The sequence below is a fragment of the Schistocerca gregaria genome, chromosome X, assembly GCF_023897955.1.
Source record: "Schistocerca gregaria isolate iqSchGreg1 chromosome X, iqSchGreg1.2, whole genome shotgun sequence".
Classification (NCBI taxonomy): domain Eukaryota; kingdom Metazoa; phylum Arthropoda; class Insecta; order Orthoptera; family Acrididae; genus Schistocerca; species Schistocerca gregaria.
The window spans coordinates 806321494-806337507 of NC_064931.1; the positions used below are offsets into that span (position 1 = coordinate 806321494).

The following is a 16014-nucleotide window of genomic DNA, read 5'->3' on the forward strand; positions in this document are numbered from 1 at the left end:
GAATTTGAAAACAGTGTGAGTATCTATTGGCGGTTATTTACAGTGACAAGTGGCTGAAAAGAATTTGCATTTTGTGTTGTGTGAAAGTTCACGAGAGCTGTCTTTTTGGTGTTGACAGTTACTGTTGATTTTAGCGCAGTTGCTGAGTTGTTCAGTGGCCAAGTTCACAGCTTTTTGCACAGCCTCGGCATTCTCCCCTTTGAGAAGTACAGTTGTCATCAGCAAATGTTTGTGTGCATCTACATTCAGGCTGAAGTCATTAATAAACAGGGGGAAAAGTAGAGGTCCGAATACTGAGCCCTGTGGTACACCTTGCTTTACAGTTATATTACTCAATAGGATTTCGGTTATTGAGTTGGTTTGTCTATTAGTGTATGTCATGCTGACTCTCTGCATCCAATTGGTTAGGAATGAAGCAATCCAATTGTTTGCATTTCCTCTGATACCACAGTGTTCTATTTTTTTCCAGCAATATTTTGTGGTCAACAGTGTCGAAAGCCTATGACAGATGCAGAAATATGCCTGTTATAGGTTGTTTTTTATCTAACAGATCTAATAGTGTATTTATGCAATAATATACTGCAGTTTTAGTAGATTTGTTGCTTCTGAACCCATGTTGAGCTAAACTTAGTAAATCTTTTTTTTCCCCCCATATCTTTATCATCACCCTTTTTTTAGACAGGAATTACTTTAGAAAGTTTCAGAGCTTCAGGGAAAGTACCTGCCGGGAAAGAACATTCACAGAGCTGAGTTAGTGGTTTAGAAATTGCGTGTTCACAATTTTTGATGACAGCTGCTGCGATACCATCAATTCCAGCTGAATGTGAATTTTTTAACTCTGAGGGCTTTTGCAACATCATTTTCAGTGACTTTAGTAATGAAAATTGACTCTGCACATGTGTGATATTTTTGGTTTGCTGGTTGGTAGTTTGTGTTAGGATTATTTTTGACCAATTTTTCAGTTATGCTCATAAAGAATTTGTTAAGAGTTCACTACAACTTTGGGATTAGATATAGATTCATTGTTGAGTATAATATTCCAGATTGCTTTTACTTTATTGCTGGATTTGTCAATGTACTCATCATTTTGCGTCCTTTTTGCCTGTCTTTATAACTCTTCTTAGAATACATGTGTAGTTTTTATAGTGTTTTGTTAGTTGGGGGAGTCACTACTTTGTTTACATAACATGTGGAGTATTCTTTTATGTTCGCAAGAGATTTTTATAGCTGGTGTAATCCAAGTCTATTTATTCTTACTGGGTTTTGTGGAAAAGCCTTTCCAAAGTGGTGGATCATTGTGTCAAGAAATATGTTGAATTTCACGTTGACATCATCGGCTGTGTACAGCTCTGTCCACTTAGTAAGGAGGGCATTTAGCTTGTTCAAGTTATCTTTAAGTGAAAAACCTTTGCAAAGATTTAGGTGGGACTGGGCTTGAGGTATCTTTACTAACATCGACCTTTAGAATGACAGCTTGGTGGTCGCTGAATCCTGCATTGTATACTTCTAGTGTTGGATTAAGTTTATTTCTATTTGTAAAAATTTTATCTAGAGCTGTCTTGGATGTGGGTGTTATTCTAGTGGGCTCATTTACAAGGTCATGCAGATTGTAAGTTATTGCAGTGTTAATCAATGTCTCCCTGTTTCTGTTGTGGGTGAGAAAGTCTATATTAAAGTCATCACATATAATTACATCCTGTTTCCACTGACTTATTTTGGATAGAAACAAGTCCATTTGTAAGAGAAAATCATTAATACTACTGGAGGGGGGACGGTAAATTGTAACTACAATTAGATGTAGATCAGTAAGCTTTATGGCTGCATATTCAAAGATCTTGTCTTTCTTATTTCTTTTAGAGTAGGAAGTGGGCTATATTCAATGTGTTGTTTTATGAAGATGGCAACTCCACCATGTACACAATTTTATCTGGAGTAGTGTTCACACAATTTGAAATTTGGTAGTGAGATTAACTTAACTACATCAGTGCAGAGCCAGTGCTCTGCTAGGCATGCTACCTAGATATCACTTGAGTTCACTGGTCAACAAAATGCTTAAGTCATTTATTTAATTAATTTATTTATTTAGCCATCCGTGGACATTTTAAAATGTATCGATGTTGTCAGTTGCGTTCATTCATATATTTATACAGTTTGTTGTTACATGTAGTTAAACATTGTGACATACAAGTTATTTACAATCATTTTTGCTCCTTATCAAAATATTGTGAAACAAAAGATATTTACAATCATTTTATACTAAGGAATTCACGTATAGTGTGAAAGCAGTGTTCCTGCAAAAACAGTTTGATTTTTCCTAAAGTAGTACATGTTATCTGCTTCTTTTATTTTCTGCGGCAGTTTATTATACAGTTTTACACCTTCATACAAGAAGCTAATCTGAGTCTTATGTTTATTCTTCCTGTCTAGGTGAAGACAGTGACTTGTTCTTGTACTGTAGTTATGAAAACTGCTATTTGTGCTATAATTTTCTATATTTTTCTTGATGTACACTATGGTTTTGAATATAAATTCACAAGGAACAGTTAGAATGTCTAACATTTTGAAAAGTTCTCTGCAGTGGGGCCCCAATATTGATATAATGTGGATCAGATATATGTTTCTCAATGTACTTTGATCCACTGGAGATATGTGTGATCTCTACTGACTGTACTCTGTTCTCTAGATATGAACGAAACCATTAGAGAACCACTCCCTTTACGCCTAGTGCCTTTAATTTATGCGACAGCTTCTGGTGGTCAACTGTACCAAATGCCTTAGACGGGTCTAGGAAAAGGCCAGTTTCATAGCTGTTCTCATCTAGTGCCTCTAAAACTGTTTTTGTAAATTGTGCTATTGCAGATTCTGTACCTCTACCATGCCTGAAACCATGCTGGTCATTGCAGAGGAGGTTGAATTTCCTTAGATGGGTCAAAAGCCTGTTTTTCATTATTGTTTCTATCACTTTGGAAAAGCATGACAATAGGGCTATTGGTCTGTAGTTCTCAATGTTTTCTACGTCACCTTTCTTGTGAACTGGTAACATTTTGGCATGCTTCAGATAGTCAGGGAAGCAACCAGTTTTGTTGCTTAAGCATTGGACATTGTTATAATAGATTTTCAGGTCTGAGTGGGGTTTACTCAGGGGGCTCGAAGTCATATTTACTGTGTCACTGACCTTAAGTTTAAATTGTGCTGTATTCCAGATATTTTGACTTCTGAGCAGTTGCGCTGGTTCTGTTGGTCGTCCTTTGCAGCCGACTCGTCTTCCAGGTGGTCCTGAAAAACTATCCACATGCACATCACACTGCTGAGGCATCACATTGTCATTTTGGAGGGCTGTATCGATAACATTCACCATCACATTATTGATCCTTTCAGGTTCCTGACCTTTCTGAGTGGTCAGCGGGTTTGTGTTTCGTCTCTGTGACTTCGTGACCCATTTGTCTAGTGTAGTTTGCACTGTATGGCCACTATTACTCTTTTTATTTCTTGTCTTGTTTGTCTTGGTCCAATTGCTTATAAGAATCTGTTTTTGGCTTCTGACTTTTGGTTTCTTATTGTCTCCCATAGTTGTCAGGAATGCTAGTCTATTGCAGATAATCTCCTTGCCACATTTGTTTAGGTGGAAACCATGTGTTGTGAAGTGGTTTCTGACTAGTCTCTATTTCAAAGTTCACAGCAATTCTTTTTTTTGTATGCATGTTTTGCTAAATTCAGTACTTGTATCAGGTGGAGTTTTGCAGTATTAATTTTACTATTTAAATTATGGACGTCATATATCCTGGATATAGGATGGATAATGACATTCATTTTGTGACTTATAGCGAGTATTGGTTCCAATGGTTCTACCACATGTTTCATCATTAGATCAAGAAGTTTGTCTTTAGAACCCCCCATTAAAAACAAAGTATCACATGTACTGAAGCTTCTTGTCAAATTTTCTGCATTTTTTACCACCTCTTTTAGTGGAGCGCCAGGTTTTACTATGCTTTTTACCTGGTATGATGGCCCTAGTTTGTCTTGCAGTATTTGAGCACTCTCTCTTCCATGACTGTCACTTAATATTAGTACTTTCATTTTTTCTGAGATTTTCTTGCTATGTAACATACTGGAATTCCTTTAGTTTTTGTCCTGCACATATATTGGTGCTTGAGGAATTACGTTCACTGGCGGATTACTCATACACTGTGTAGTGGAGTGTTCACTTGGGGTTAATTTTTGCGTAACATCTTGTGCAACATTAGACTGTAAATTGACCTTGCTAGCAACTTGTACTAGGTTGTTACCAGAAGTTACAATTCTGTAATCACTTTCTAAATCCATTTCACGTAGGCCTACCATAATATTAGCTTTGTTTTCCATGGCAGTTGGTTTACATGCAGATTTGACAGGGCTACAATCACATGTGGTACTAGACAATAAACAATTTCTGTTAGGGTTCAGCATTGCATTCTGAGCATGATTTAGAGCTTTACTATTTCTCGTAGTACGCTGTCCCGTCAAATGCCAGTTTTTGTTACCATTATTTATGTTCAGGGTACGGATAACAAGTTCATTGTTGGTGGGTTTATTGTTTACTGACAGTTCTGGTTCATTAGACTTCACTAATAGTTCTTGATACTTCACCAGTAGACTTTCGTGCTTGAGGCTGAGGACCATTATTTCTTGTTTCAATGACTCAGTTATGTGATCCGGCGTTTTTAGAGTATTGCTTACTTTGGATTTCATAGCTAGTATGATGCTTTGGCAGCATTTCCACTGATCTTCACTGTTAAAGTATTTCAGGTTAACTTTGACACATTTTTCGTGGTACAAGTAATTACAGTTACTACACAGAATACCTCGTATAACTCTAATTGAACATATTGTGCACTTATAGTCTAAATTTGTTGGAACTGCAGGATCGGCAATTTGTACACTTTTACCCGGCGCCATCTTGTTAAGCCCCCTCAATGAAAAACATGACCACACCATAACACCACTGCCTCCAAATTTTACTGTTGGCATTACAAACGCTGGCAGATGACATTCACTGGCCATTCGCCAAACCTACAGCCTGGCATCGGATCGCCACATCGTTGTTACTGCTTCTTGCGCCAGTTGCAATCCCATAATTTTTGTGCTAATATAAAATCTGTTGGTTCAGTGAAGTCATACATGACAAGATGCAAGCTTTGAGAATTTCCTCAAGAGTGGGAACCGAGAGGACAGATGGTCACTCATCCACGCAGGATCGTACATCCACATTACATATCTAAAATGAGAAATTAGGATTGTTTGCAGCAAGACGAGTATCCACATGGACGGTGCGACAATATCTGGATCATATGTGAAGTTTTTTTTTTTTAAATTACTGCTACCAGTCACTGGTAGCGGTAATTTAAAAAAAAAAAAACCTTTACATATTTCTTGACAGTCACGGTTGAAAAATAGCCAAAATGGCTTGAAATATCTGGATTGCCTTGGACTGCCAACACAGAGACCATTGTAGTTGCTTCCTTTGACACAGCAGCAGAGAAAAGTGCACAAACAGTTGTGTGCCCTATGGCAACATTGGCCACAGGAGTGGTCCCACATTGTTTGTTGCTGCATACAGCAACATGCTGGATGTATCCACCTACAGATCCTCTGAAGAGAATGAATGTTTCTAGATTGTATTTATCGTCGTCATACGAACCCAGCACGTAGTGTAATTCTATGGGTTGCCATCGGGTACACAATATGATGACTGTTAGTTTGCATAGCCAGTAACGGATAGAAGGTGTCAAGTTCCTGATGTGTTAAGGTCAAGGGTTGTGTTTTATTTTGAGGTCCTCATGGCAATGTCTTTCAGCCTAATGCTGTTCCCTTTACTTTCGTGACCTACCTCAATACAGAGGATGTAATTGTAACACTCTAAAATGAATTCCCCCCCCCCCCCCCCCCCCCCCCCCCCCCCCCAGAGGGCTCACCACTCTTTCGTGGGTTTGTGATTGGTACCATGAGGCCCCATCCTTTACAGCACCTTTTTTCCCTTAAATGCTGCCTGACTGTCCTCCTGCTATTCTTTTTCCCTCCCTTGGGAAACATGTCTGGGGTATTCTTTCTTTCTTTCTTTCTTTCTTTCTTTCTTTTTTTCTTTCTTTCTTTCTTTGTTGTCCATCTCCTGCCCTTCCTTTGCTTCAGTGTTTTAGGTTCCTCTTTGTGTATTCTTCCTCCCTGTGCACTCCTGAAGGCTGGCCCATGTGTCTGATGCATAACAGGTGACTGAGTAACACGTAATTCCCAGCCCCAGGTCAACAGGTAGGGTTCACATGTACCCCCGGGCACAGGCCAGGCTCAGGGAGGGGCTATTGCCTGAACTGTTACCTTACCAAATTGCCAATCAGTCCATCTCTCAGGAGTTTGGGACGTGTGAACAAACACGTAAGGTGGGTGATCCCCACTCTATAGGGGTGGGACAGTTGGCAGAACTCGCCATCGGAGACACTGGCAATCATGTGGGATTTTCTTGTGATGAGCCAATCACCATGTGGGTTCCTGGACACATCAGTCAGACAGGAAATGAGGCTGCTGATGCTCTTGCCAGGCTGCAGTGTTCCTACCTTGTCTTACTAGTTCTTAACACTCCTTCCGATGAACTCCATATTGCCGCCTGTCAGCAGTTGCATCACCCTTGGTCTTCCCTTCAAGGGAACAAGCTGTGGCAAATTAAACCTCTCCCAACTGCTTGGCTGATTTCCTCTTAGCTCTCTTGCCACAAGATCATTTTAGCTAGGTTATGTATTGCGCACTGTCAATTTAGCCATCGCCACTTGTGAAGTGGTGATCTCCCACTACTTTTTGCTCATTGTCATCAACCTCTGACACCAAGTGAGGTCACACATTGGATTGCATTCGGGAGGGTGACGGTTCAACCTGGCAGCCGGCCATCCTGATTTATGTTTTCCATGATTTCCTTAAATCACTTCAGGCAAATGCCAGGATGGTTCCTTTCAAAGGACATGGCTGACTCCTTTCCCTAATCTGATGGGACCGATGACCTTACTGTTTGGTCCCTTCCCCCACATCAACCAACCAACGTACCTTTGATGGTTCACCATTTCCTGACTGTATGCCCTTTTTTTTAAACCACTTACTTTCTAATGTATGTTTGCCGTCTTGAGTTAGCGGCTGTCTTATCAAGTGGTGTGGTCGCCCATGTTTTACTTTTTATCTATCATAGCAAAGTGCCGAAGGACATTTAATCTTTTGTTTGGAACCTGTGTTGCCTCTGCGCCATATTTTGTGAACCTTTCTCAAATAGGAAGTCCTTGTTCTTGGATCTCTTTACTCTCATTGATTGTGATGAACGTGTAGTTGCTTTTAACTCCTTTTTCATATTAGTGTTATAAGGTTCTGACACAGGTGCTTATGATCTTTGTTGTTTTTGCACCCTAAAACAAAACAAAACAAAACAGACATAAAATGAATTTCAAAATATGAGGTTCTGCTCATATTGAGTGTGTTCTGGATTTTTTACCCGATTCAGCCATACTAAAGTTGTGGTGGTGGTGGTGGTGGTGGTGGTGGTGGTGGTGGTGGTGGTGCCTTGTTATGCTGAATTTCATAGTTCAGTAATCTACTAATTTTCTTGTAAAATCTTCTGGGCATCTTATGTCCAGAATAAAATTTATATAAAATGAAGTAAATAAAAAATTGAAATTGAATTTGTGTACAGATATTAGACATTTGAAAGCTTATTAATTCTTATTTTTACAACAAACGTGAACGAGTTTTTGCATTATAATTGTAGGTTTATGAGGTCTTTAAAAACAGAAACTCTTGACCCAGAAGTATTTCACCTAAATCCAAAGAAGAGTGATACAGATCTCTTCCGAAGAGTGTGTCGTCTTCTTCCATCATCAGTGTCTTGGTATGGGGCTTACATGTTTAAGGCAAGTGCATTTGAGTTAAATTTGTCTTTATGTCAGAGGATTTCTACCTTTATTAATATGTTTTGTTTTTCATTTCTTTATTGTAGGCCTACCCATTAGACATGATTCAGTACAGTAGTTTATTCAATTCCACCCGGATACCTGGTACTGGAAAGGACAGCCTCTTCAAAAATGAGGCTGCAAAACACATCTTGGTTATGAAGGGTGGAAATTTTTATACTTTTGACGTACTGGATAGAGATGGTAAGATAATTTTCCTATGAGTAAACTGCTGAAATTTGTTGTGTTAAAAAGAAGTAACATTTAATGGCTAATGAGAATTTTATTTATTCAGATGAACAGAAACGAATATATTCCATCCTGCTAAGACATTTCTACTAATAAATAATCAAAGCAGACAAAACTTCATGGTCAAAATGTTGGTTTCCTGTACAGGTGATGCCCGTATCATTGTGAATTTCTTTGGAGGATAGTGTAGTAGCCAGAGAATGAAATGTCTTTAAACTGTTTCCTTATGTTCATGTATTCTGTTTCCATTATAGAAACTGAAATGTATTGTGTTGTTTATACTGTTTGTCACATAAATGAGTGATGGCATTGTATTAGAGGAAGCTGCATTTCACAAGAGGTAGTAACTCAAAGGGAGTAGAGAAGTAAAATGCTTAACATCTTGTGAATGGACAGATGATCAAAAATTGAATGTTCCTATTCTGTAGTAGTTTGTTTCCTTGTCCCAGTTGTTTGATATAGTGTTTATTACAGAGCAAGGCATACTGTACTAAAAGTTATTGGGCTATATTATTAGCACATTTTAGAGGACAGCATTTTAAATTTCCATCCAGCCATCCTGATTTACGTTTTCTGTGGTTTCCCCAAATCGCTTAAGGCAAATGCTGGGGTAGTTCCTAGGAAAAGGACATGGGCAATTTCCTTCTCCATTCTGAGCTTGTGTTTCATATATAATGTTCTCCTTATTGACGAAATGTAAATCCTTAGTTTTCCTTTTATTCTATTAGCTACAACATAAAAAAGCTGAATTTTTGGCACCTAACTTCTCACAGTAGGACAGCTTGTTAATTCTACTGTGTTTAATACACTGCTTGAATTGCTAAGGAACAGCGACATTGTTGGCAGAAATAATCACAGGCAATTGTGGATGACACGAAACACAGTACATGTATATCATAGGTGGAGCAGTATATTTGTAATGAAAATGATACTGATTCCACCAGATGGGAAAGCATGATAACAGACATAAATAACATCCATGCTCGACACAGGTCAGATTCACAGCATAAAGGTCAGTATTGGACTCTCAGTAAGGAATATGTACTCCTTGGGCACTAATGGACAGTTTTTACCTGTTATTCGTGCTGGTTACCGAACTGTTGAGGAGTCCTTGGGAAATATTTTCCCAGTCCTCTCTCAAGCCAAGTTTTCATTTCTTGTGCTGTTCGGGGAGGGGGTGTTAATTGAGAACACCACTGCCAAGAGCATCTCAGGCATGCTGTACAAGCTTTAGGTCCAGGTAGTATGCAGGCTATTTCACATGTTAAATATTTTCATTTTCCAGTGTGTCCAACACCTCAGTGGTCATGTGTGGGCGGGCATCGTCATCCATAAACAAAGTCGGGCCCTACTGCACCCCTAAACAGACGTACATGATCCAGAAGAATCTTCCTGCAGTACCGTTGTGCTATAAAAGTACCTTGCGCAGAGATGTGGAGCAGTGCTTGGCCATTGTGCATAGTGCCTGGCCATTCCGTAACACACAGGCCATACCAATGATCTTCAGGAACATTCTGTGGTGTGTAATATGTTCTCCTATCGCTCCACACTAAATGGTGGCCAAAGTCACTGGTCACAGTGAATTGAGATTAGTCCGAGAATATCACTCTGGACTGTTGTTGCTGACTGACCCCAACCAGCACGCTCCCTGCACCAATGAACTCTTTCTCAAAGATAGTGTGATTGAAGTGGTATGTATGTAACAGATTTCTGAGCATGCAAACTAGCCAGATTTAATTTTCACAAAATGGTTCTGGTAGACAGAACTGTACTGGAAGCGATTGCAAAATGTGCAGCGATCTGGCTGGAGTGAGATGACTGTTCCTTTTCGCCACTAAGGCTACGTGTCAATCCACATGTAGATGGGTGACTGCCTACAAACACTGGCGTGCTTTTGCATAACATTTCCATCTTTGGCAGCCTTTTTTAAATTGCGAGATTACTTTTGGACACATCCAATTGGTGCAGTTCATGTTTTGCATTCCTACTAACATACAAAATATTTAACCTTAGTGATTTCTGCAGAAACACAGCCTGGTCTAAAGTGACATATAATGTTCCTCAGCTAAGAAAAGCTGTAAAATGTTAGCTGCAATTGAGTGTCAACAGGGTGCATAGATATTTTGACTATATTATAGCCTACTGTTGAACTGGGTTATTTCTAGCTTGTCTGACTATCTACTAAATGAAAAGTAAGTCTTTCCATTAAAATATATGTTCAGTACTGTCATTTTTACTCAGATGTGTTACTGAAAGAACCACACTTTTCATCAGTTAATAAACAGTTTGGAAAAATACATGCCGTTAAATGGTTTTGAATACTCATTCAAATACTTCGCAGATCATCACGGTAGTACACTGAAGTTCATGGTTATGACTGCACAGCATGCCACATGGAATTTATACCCTCAGAAAGAAAGTTTCAGTTCTCAATAACTAATTGAAACTTATGAGAGACATAATATACAATTGATCATAAACCTTTACCGATAAATCAGATTCCCTGTAAAATCACTATTGTTCAGTTGTAACAAAAATGCCTAGAGCTCTGGGCTCTTGTCACAAGAGCTGACCTGAACCCATCTCGACCTACACACAGAATCTCCCAGTGTCAAAGCACGCAGATAATCTCTTCTCTGATTGTCAGAATAACACAGTTGACAATCAGCTTCATCTTCTAATAATTTCCGGGTATGCAGCCAGATCCCGTCGACATTCTGCCACGATATTTCGGCCCAGAGACGTCCGGCCATCATTAGGTGAATACACAACTACTGAAGAGCCCAGGTGCAATCGCGGTATTTATGCCGAATCTTGCGCATGCAAAATGTACTGGCATCCTACAGCGCATGCGTCAGGTGTTGACATGCGTGGCATAGCAGAGTTCTACGTACTGGCCTCGGTGGTGAAAATAAAAGAACTGTCCATGAACGATGTATAGAACATGAAAGGTACACCTGTCTGCGGCAACCATCAAAATCGGCAGTAGCAGAGCACTGTATTTCATTGGGACATTCAATGGAATACAATAGAACAAAAATTTTAGTTCCGGTTTCCGGTTTTTGGGATTCCGTAATCAAGGAATCAGTGGAAATACATCTTGCCGATAATCTTATAAATTGTGACAACGGCTTTCAGCTGGATAAAAATTGGAATCCTGTTATTAAAATTATACAATCACAGCGGAATCGACAATGTCATTCGATACTCAATGACTAGATGATCTTTTATTTTCATCACCGAGGGCAGCATGAACAACTCGGCTATGCCGCGCATGTCAACACCTGACGCATGCGCTGTAGGATGCCAGTACATTTCGCGTGCGCGAGATTCAGCATAAATACTGTGACTACACCTGGGCTCTTCAGTAGTTGTGTACTCACCTGATGATGGCCGGACGTCTCTGGGCTGAAATATCGTGGCAGAATGTCGACGCGATCCGGCTGCATACCCGGAAATTATTAGAAGAAGAAATACGCCGGGAAAATTTCAGAAGTCAAATCAGCTTCATATTTAGATTCACTTAATCCAGTACTCTCCTTCTTTGGAATAATTCTTGTTCAGAAATCAGTTTACAAGGAATTACAAATGCCTCTGTATGAGCCCTAATTTCTCGCATCTTATCCTCATGGTCCTTATGCACAATATATGTTGGCAGTGGTAGAATTGTTCTTTAGTCAGCTTCAAATGCTGGTTCACTAAATGTTCTGAATAGTGTTCCTCAAGGAGAATGTTGCCTTTCCTCCAGAGATTCCCATTGGAGTTCCTCAAGCATCTCCGTAATAATTACATGCTGTTCAAATCTACCAGCCCGCCTCTGAATACCTTCAATGTTTACCTTTATTGTGACCTGGTGTAGATCCCGAAGTCCCTCGCAATTGTCAAGAATGGTCACACTAGCATCCTAAATGTGGTCTCCTTTACAGATGAATCACACTTTTACAAAATTCCCCCAATAAACTGAAATCGACCATTTGCTTTTCCCGCCACAATCCTCACATGCTTGTTTCATTTCATATTGCATTTCAGTGTTACACCCTAATAATGAAATGATACGACTGTATCAAGCAGGATGCTATTATTTCTGTATCTGAATATTTAGTGTTTGTTTTTGCTACTAATCTGCATTAAATGTTTCTATATTTAGACCCAGCTATCATTAATCACACAAACTAGAAATTTTGTGTAAGTTATCTTGTATTATCCTACAGTCACTCACCTCTGACATTTTCCCACACACCACAGCATCATCAGCAAACAACCACTGATTGCTGCCCACCCTGTCTGCCAGATCATTTATGTATATAGAAAATAATATTGGTCCTATCACACTTTCCTGGGGCACTCCACATGATACGCTTGTCTCTGTTGAATGTTTGTTGTTGAGGGCAATATACTGGCTTCTGTTACAGAAGATGTCTTTGGGCCACTCGCATAACAGGGAAGGTATTCCATACGTGTATACCTTTAACAGTCTGCATTGGAGCAATATGTCAAATGCTTTTCAGAAATCTAGGCGTTTAGAATCCGCCTGTTTCCCTTCATCCATAGTTCGCAGTATATCATGTGATAAAAGGGCAAGCTGAGTTCTGCACGAGTAATGTTTCCTGAAGCTATTCTGACTCTTGGACATACGCTTTTAGCCCTCTTGGAAATTTGGTATATTCTAACTCTGCAGCAAACCAGTGTTAAGGATACTGGACTGCAGTTTTGCGGGTTTGATTTTTTACCTGTCTTATGTACGGGAATCACTTGCGCTTTTCTCCAGTCGCTTGGGACTTGACACTGGGTAATAGACTCACAATAAATGCAAGCTAGGTAAGGGGTCACTACCATAGAGTAGTCTTTGTAAAACTGAATTAGGATTCCATCCGGATCTGAAGATTTATTTGTTTCAACTGTTTGTTTTTTCCCAATGCCAGGGATGCTTATTACTACATAATCCATACAGGACTTAGTGTGATGCTCAAAAGACAATGTGTTAGTACAATTCTCCTGTATGAAGGATTTCTTAAACAGAAAATTAAAAACTTCAGTTTTCACTTTGGTATTTCTCATACAATATTTGTGCTATTTCTGTCATGGACCTGGAGTTGTAAGGGAGGGCAGGGGTGCTCCCAGGTTGCAGTCTGCACCAGATACCAGCTCTGTAGGGGTGACAAAAATTCCTAGGTTCTCCGGCATGAGTATTAAAAATATTTTTTTTTTATCATTTCGTTCCTGGTGTTTATGGGAGTGGGCAGAGAATTAGAGAATTTATAAACTGGACCTGATATTCTTGCATGAATAAGCACATTGTACTCCTAAAATAGTGTGTAGACAAAAAAAATTTCACATGTATTGAGACAGTGATAGGAATTTTGTATAAAGAAAAAAGAACCCCTTTTCACCTTCTTATGACTAAGAGAAGAAATAATGATATACAAAATATATATTTGTAAGTAAATCTCTACTTACAATCAAGTAACAAGAGGGAAACCTTAACTGTAAAACCAAATTGTAAGAACAATACCAAGTAACAAGCCATGTTAACAAAAAAACCCTGTATGCAATCCCCCTGCTAGAAAACACAGTGTTGCTGTCTCACATCAACTTGGAGCTAGGGTGAGAAGTGTGTTCATACCTGAAAAGCAAGACCCAACTATAAAAATGGTCCAGCATAAAACCATAGCTAGTTTTTGCCATAACTACCAGTATGGTATGTTCTATTGTACAGTGTAACAATAAAATATTGAAAATTACAATAAGATATAATATGGGTTGATTATTTAATGCAATTGTGATGTCAAATAGTGGTGTCACTTATACTATTTTGTATGTGATTAGGAGACTAATAAATCTCGTCTGTTATTTGCCATTCTTAAATTTCTGACCCTTGTAGGAAAAAAATACATGAAAGCATATAGCTGACTATTCCATTTTGGGGCTGTTGCTCATTTAAGCAGTGTTTGCCTAAAAATCCAAAGAAATTTAAAATAGAAGGTGGTTGCTCTAGTAGAATTTAGAAATTTCTATCTGCACACATGTGAGGTGTGTGCATAAATTATTTGATGCTTCTGTGGGGTTGGTTGTGGTGGGTCAGGGCTTAAAAGTTAAAACCCCACACCATGTGTCAAACTAAATAACTTCTCCGTTGTTTCCAAAGGGACCTAATGATGGAGAGATGAGCTGCGATCACTGCACACACTTATACTCATTCTTTGGACTTTGCCAAGTAGTGTATCAATCTTAGCCTAACTAGAAAATTAGCAGTGGCCTTGGAAAAGAGGTAGAGAAAATTGTTGGGTGACTCAGTATTTTAGACTTGGACATCAGCTGCATTTGTTCACAGTGCTGTGGACAGACCCAAATCCAAATATAATAAAGTAATAGTATGCATCACCTGAACATTTTAGATACTTTTGTTTGTCACCAATACTGCAACTGACTTTTGCAGTGTTACATAGTGGAGAGACTGATCCTGATTTTTTTATTATTTTTTTATTTTTTAATTTTTTTTTAAATTTATGAAGCACGACTGCATTTATCAGGGCACTCAAACTCGCAAAACATTTGTCATTGGAGTGAAGAAAAATCCTTATCAGTTACATCTAGAGCCTCTGCATTATAATTTCTGATAATACAGCAACCTTTTTTCAGATAACTGGTGACTAAAAAGAGATCTGTGATTATTTCATGCAGGAAAAGCTAGAGCATACACCACCAATGCATTTATGATAATATTATGATGTGTTATTGGTAATGGGAAGTATCCTATCACAAGTAACATTTTGTAATACTGCCACAGACACATTTTTCTCTTGCATAAGAAATAATCTATATCAGCACCCCACTTGGCAAATTTAGAGGAGATAGCTTAAGTGTATGCAGCAATCGGCGCCTGCCTTCCTGGTATTGGTTCACATGTGACACTGCACACACCACTTGAATAGTATATGAAACACACTATATTTTACAGATGAATTTAGCTAAAATTTTGTGGTGTTGCAGCTTTTCTATATACCCATTACTTTCGTTCAGTATGGTATTCTTAATCTATATAAATGATTTAGGATATGATCTGTGCAGAATTGTTGGATTGTTTGCAGATGATGCTGTCATTTACCATCCAGTAATTTTGTCAGAAGATCTGTGTGAATTACAAAGTTATTTACATAAGCTATCTGTGGGATGCAAACAGTGAGACATAACAAGTGACTGTGAACTGTAAAAATTGTGAGGTCCTCCAGAGGAGTACTAAAAAAAATACTGCTAAATTTCAGTTACATGATAAATCATACACATTTAAGGTTGCTGGTTCTACTAAATACCTACGGATTGTAATACAAACAACTGAAACTGGAACCAACACACAGTAAATGCTGTGAGGAAGGCAAACCAAAGACTGCTTTATTGACAGAAAACTTGAAGAATCTATGAAAGAGACTGCCTGCACGATGCTTGTCCAACTTCTTGTGGGGTATTGCTGCCAAGTGGAGCCTTACCAATTGGATTGGTGGAAGACATAAAAAAAGAAAAAGTTCAAAGAAGATAGTCAGGCCGCAGTTGGAGTTGACAGTAAGTTGAGTTCATGGTTCAGAGTAGTTTCAGGAATAAGACAAGGCTGCAACCCGTCTCCACTGTTGTTCATATTATTTATGGATCTTATGTTGAAAACAATAGACTGGCTGGGTGAGATTAAGATATGTGAACACAAAATAAGCAGTCTTGCATATGCGGATGACTTAGTTGTGATGGCAGATTCGATTGAAAGTTTGCCAAGTAATATTTCAGAGCTAGATCAGAAATGCAAGGACTATGGTATGAAGAT

The 16014-nt window shown here is 38.8% G+C and overlaps 1 protein-coding gene across 4 annotated transcripts in view; it reads left to right on the top strand.

The window, feature by feature from the left end:
- LOC126298014 (carnitine O-palmitoyltransferase 2, mitochondrial) overlaps positions 1–16014 on the top strand; it is a 156186-nt gene that overhangs the window by 47856 nt on the left and 92316 nt on the right. For all 4 annotated transcript variants that reach the window (XM_049989336.1, XM_049989334.1, XM_049989337.1 and 1 more), the window contains exons 5-6: positions 7775–7916; positions 8003–8159. In XM_049989336.1, the coding sequence (XP_049845293.1) occupies positions 7775–7916; positions 8003–8159 (299 nt within the window). The remainder of the gene's footprint in view (positions 1–7774; positions 7917–8002; positions 8160–16014) is intronic.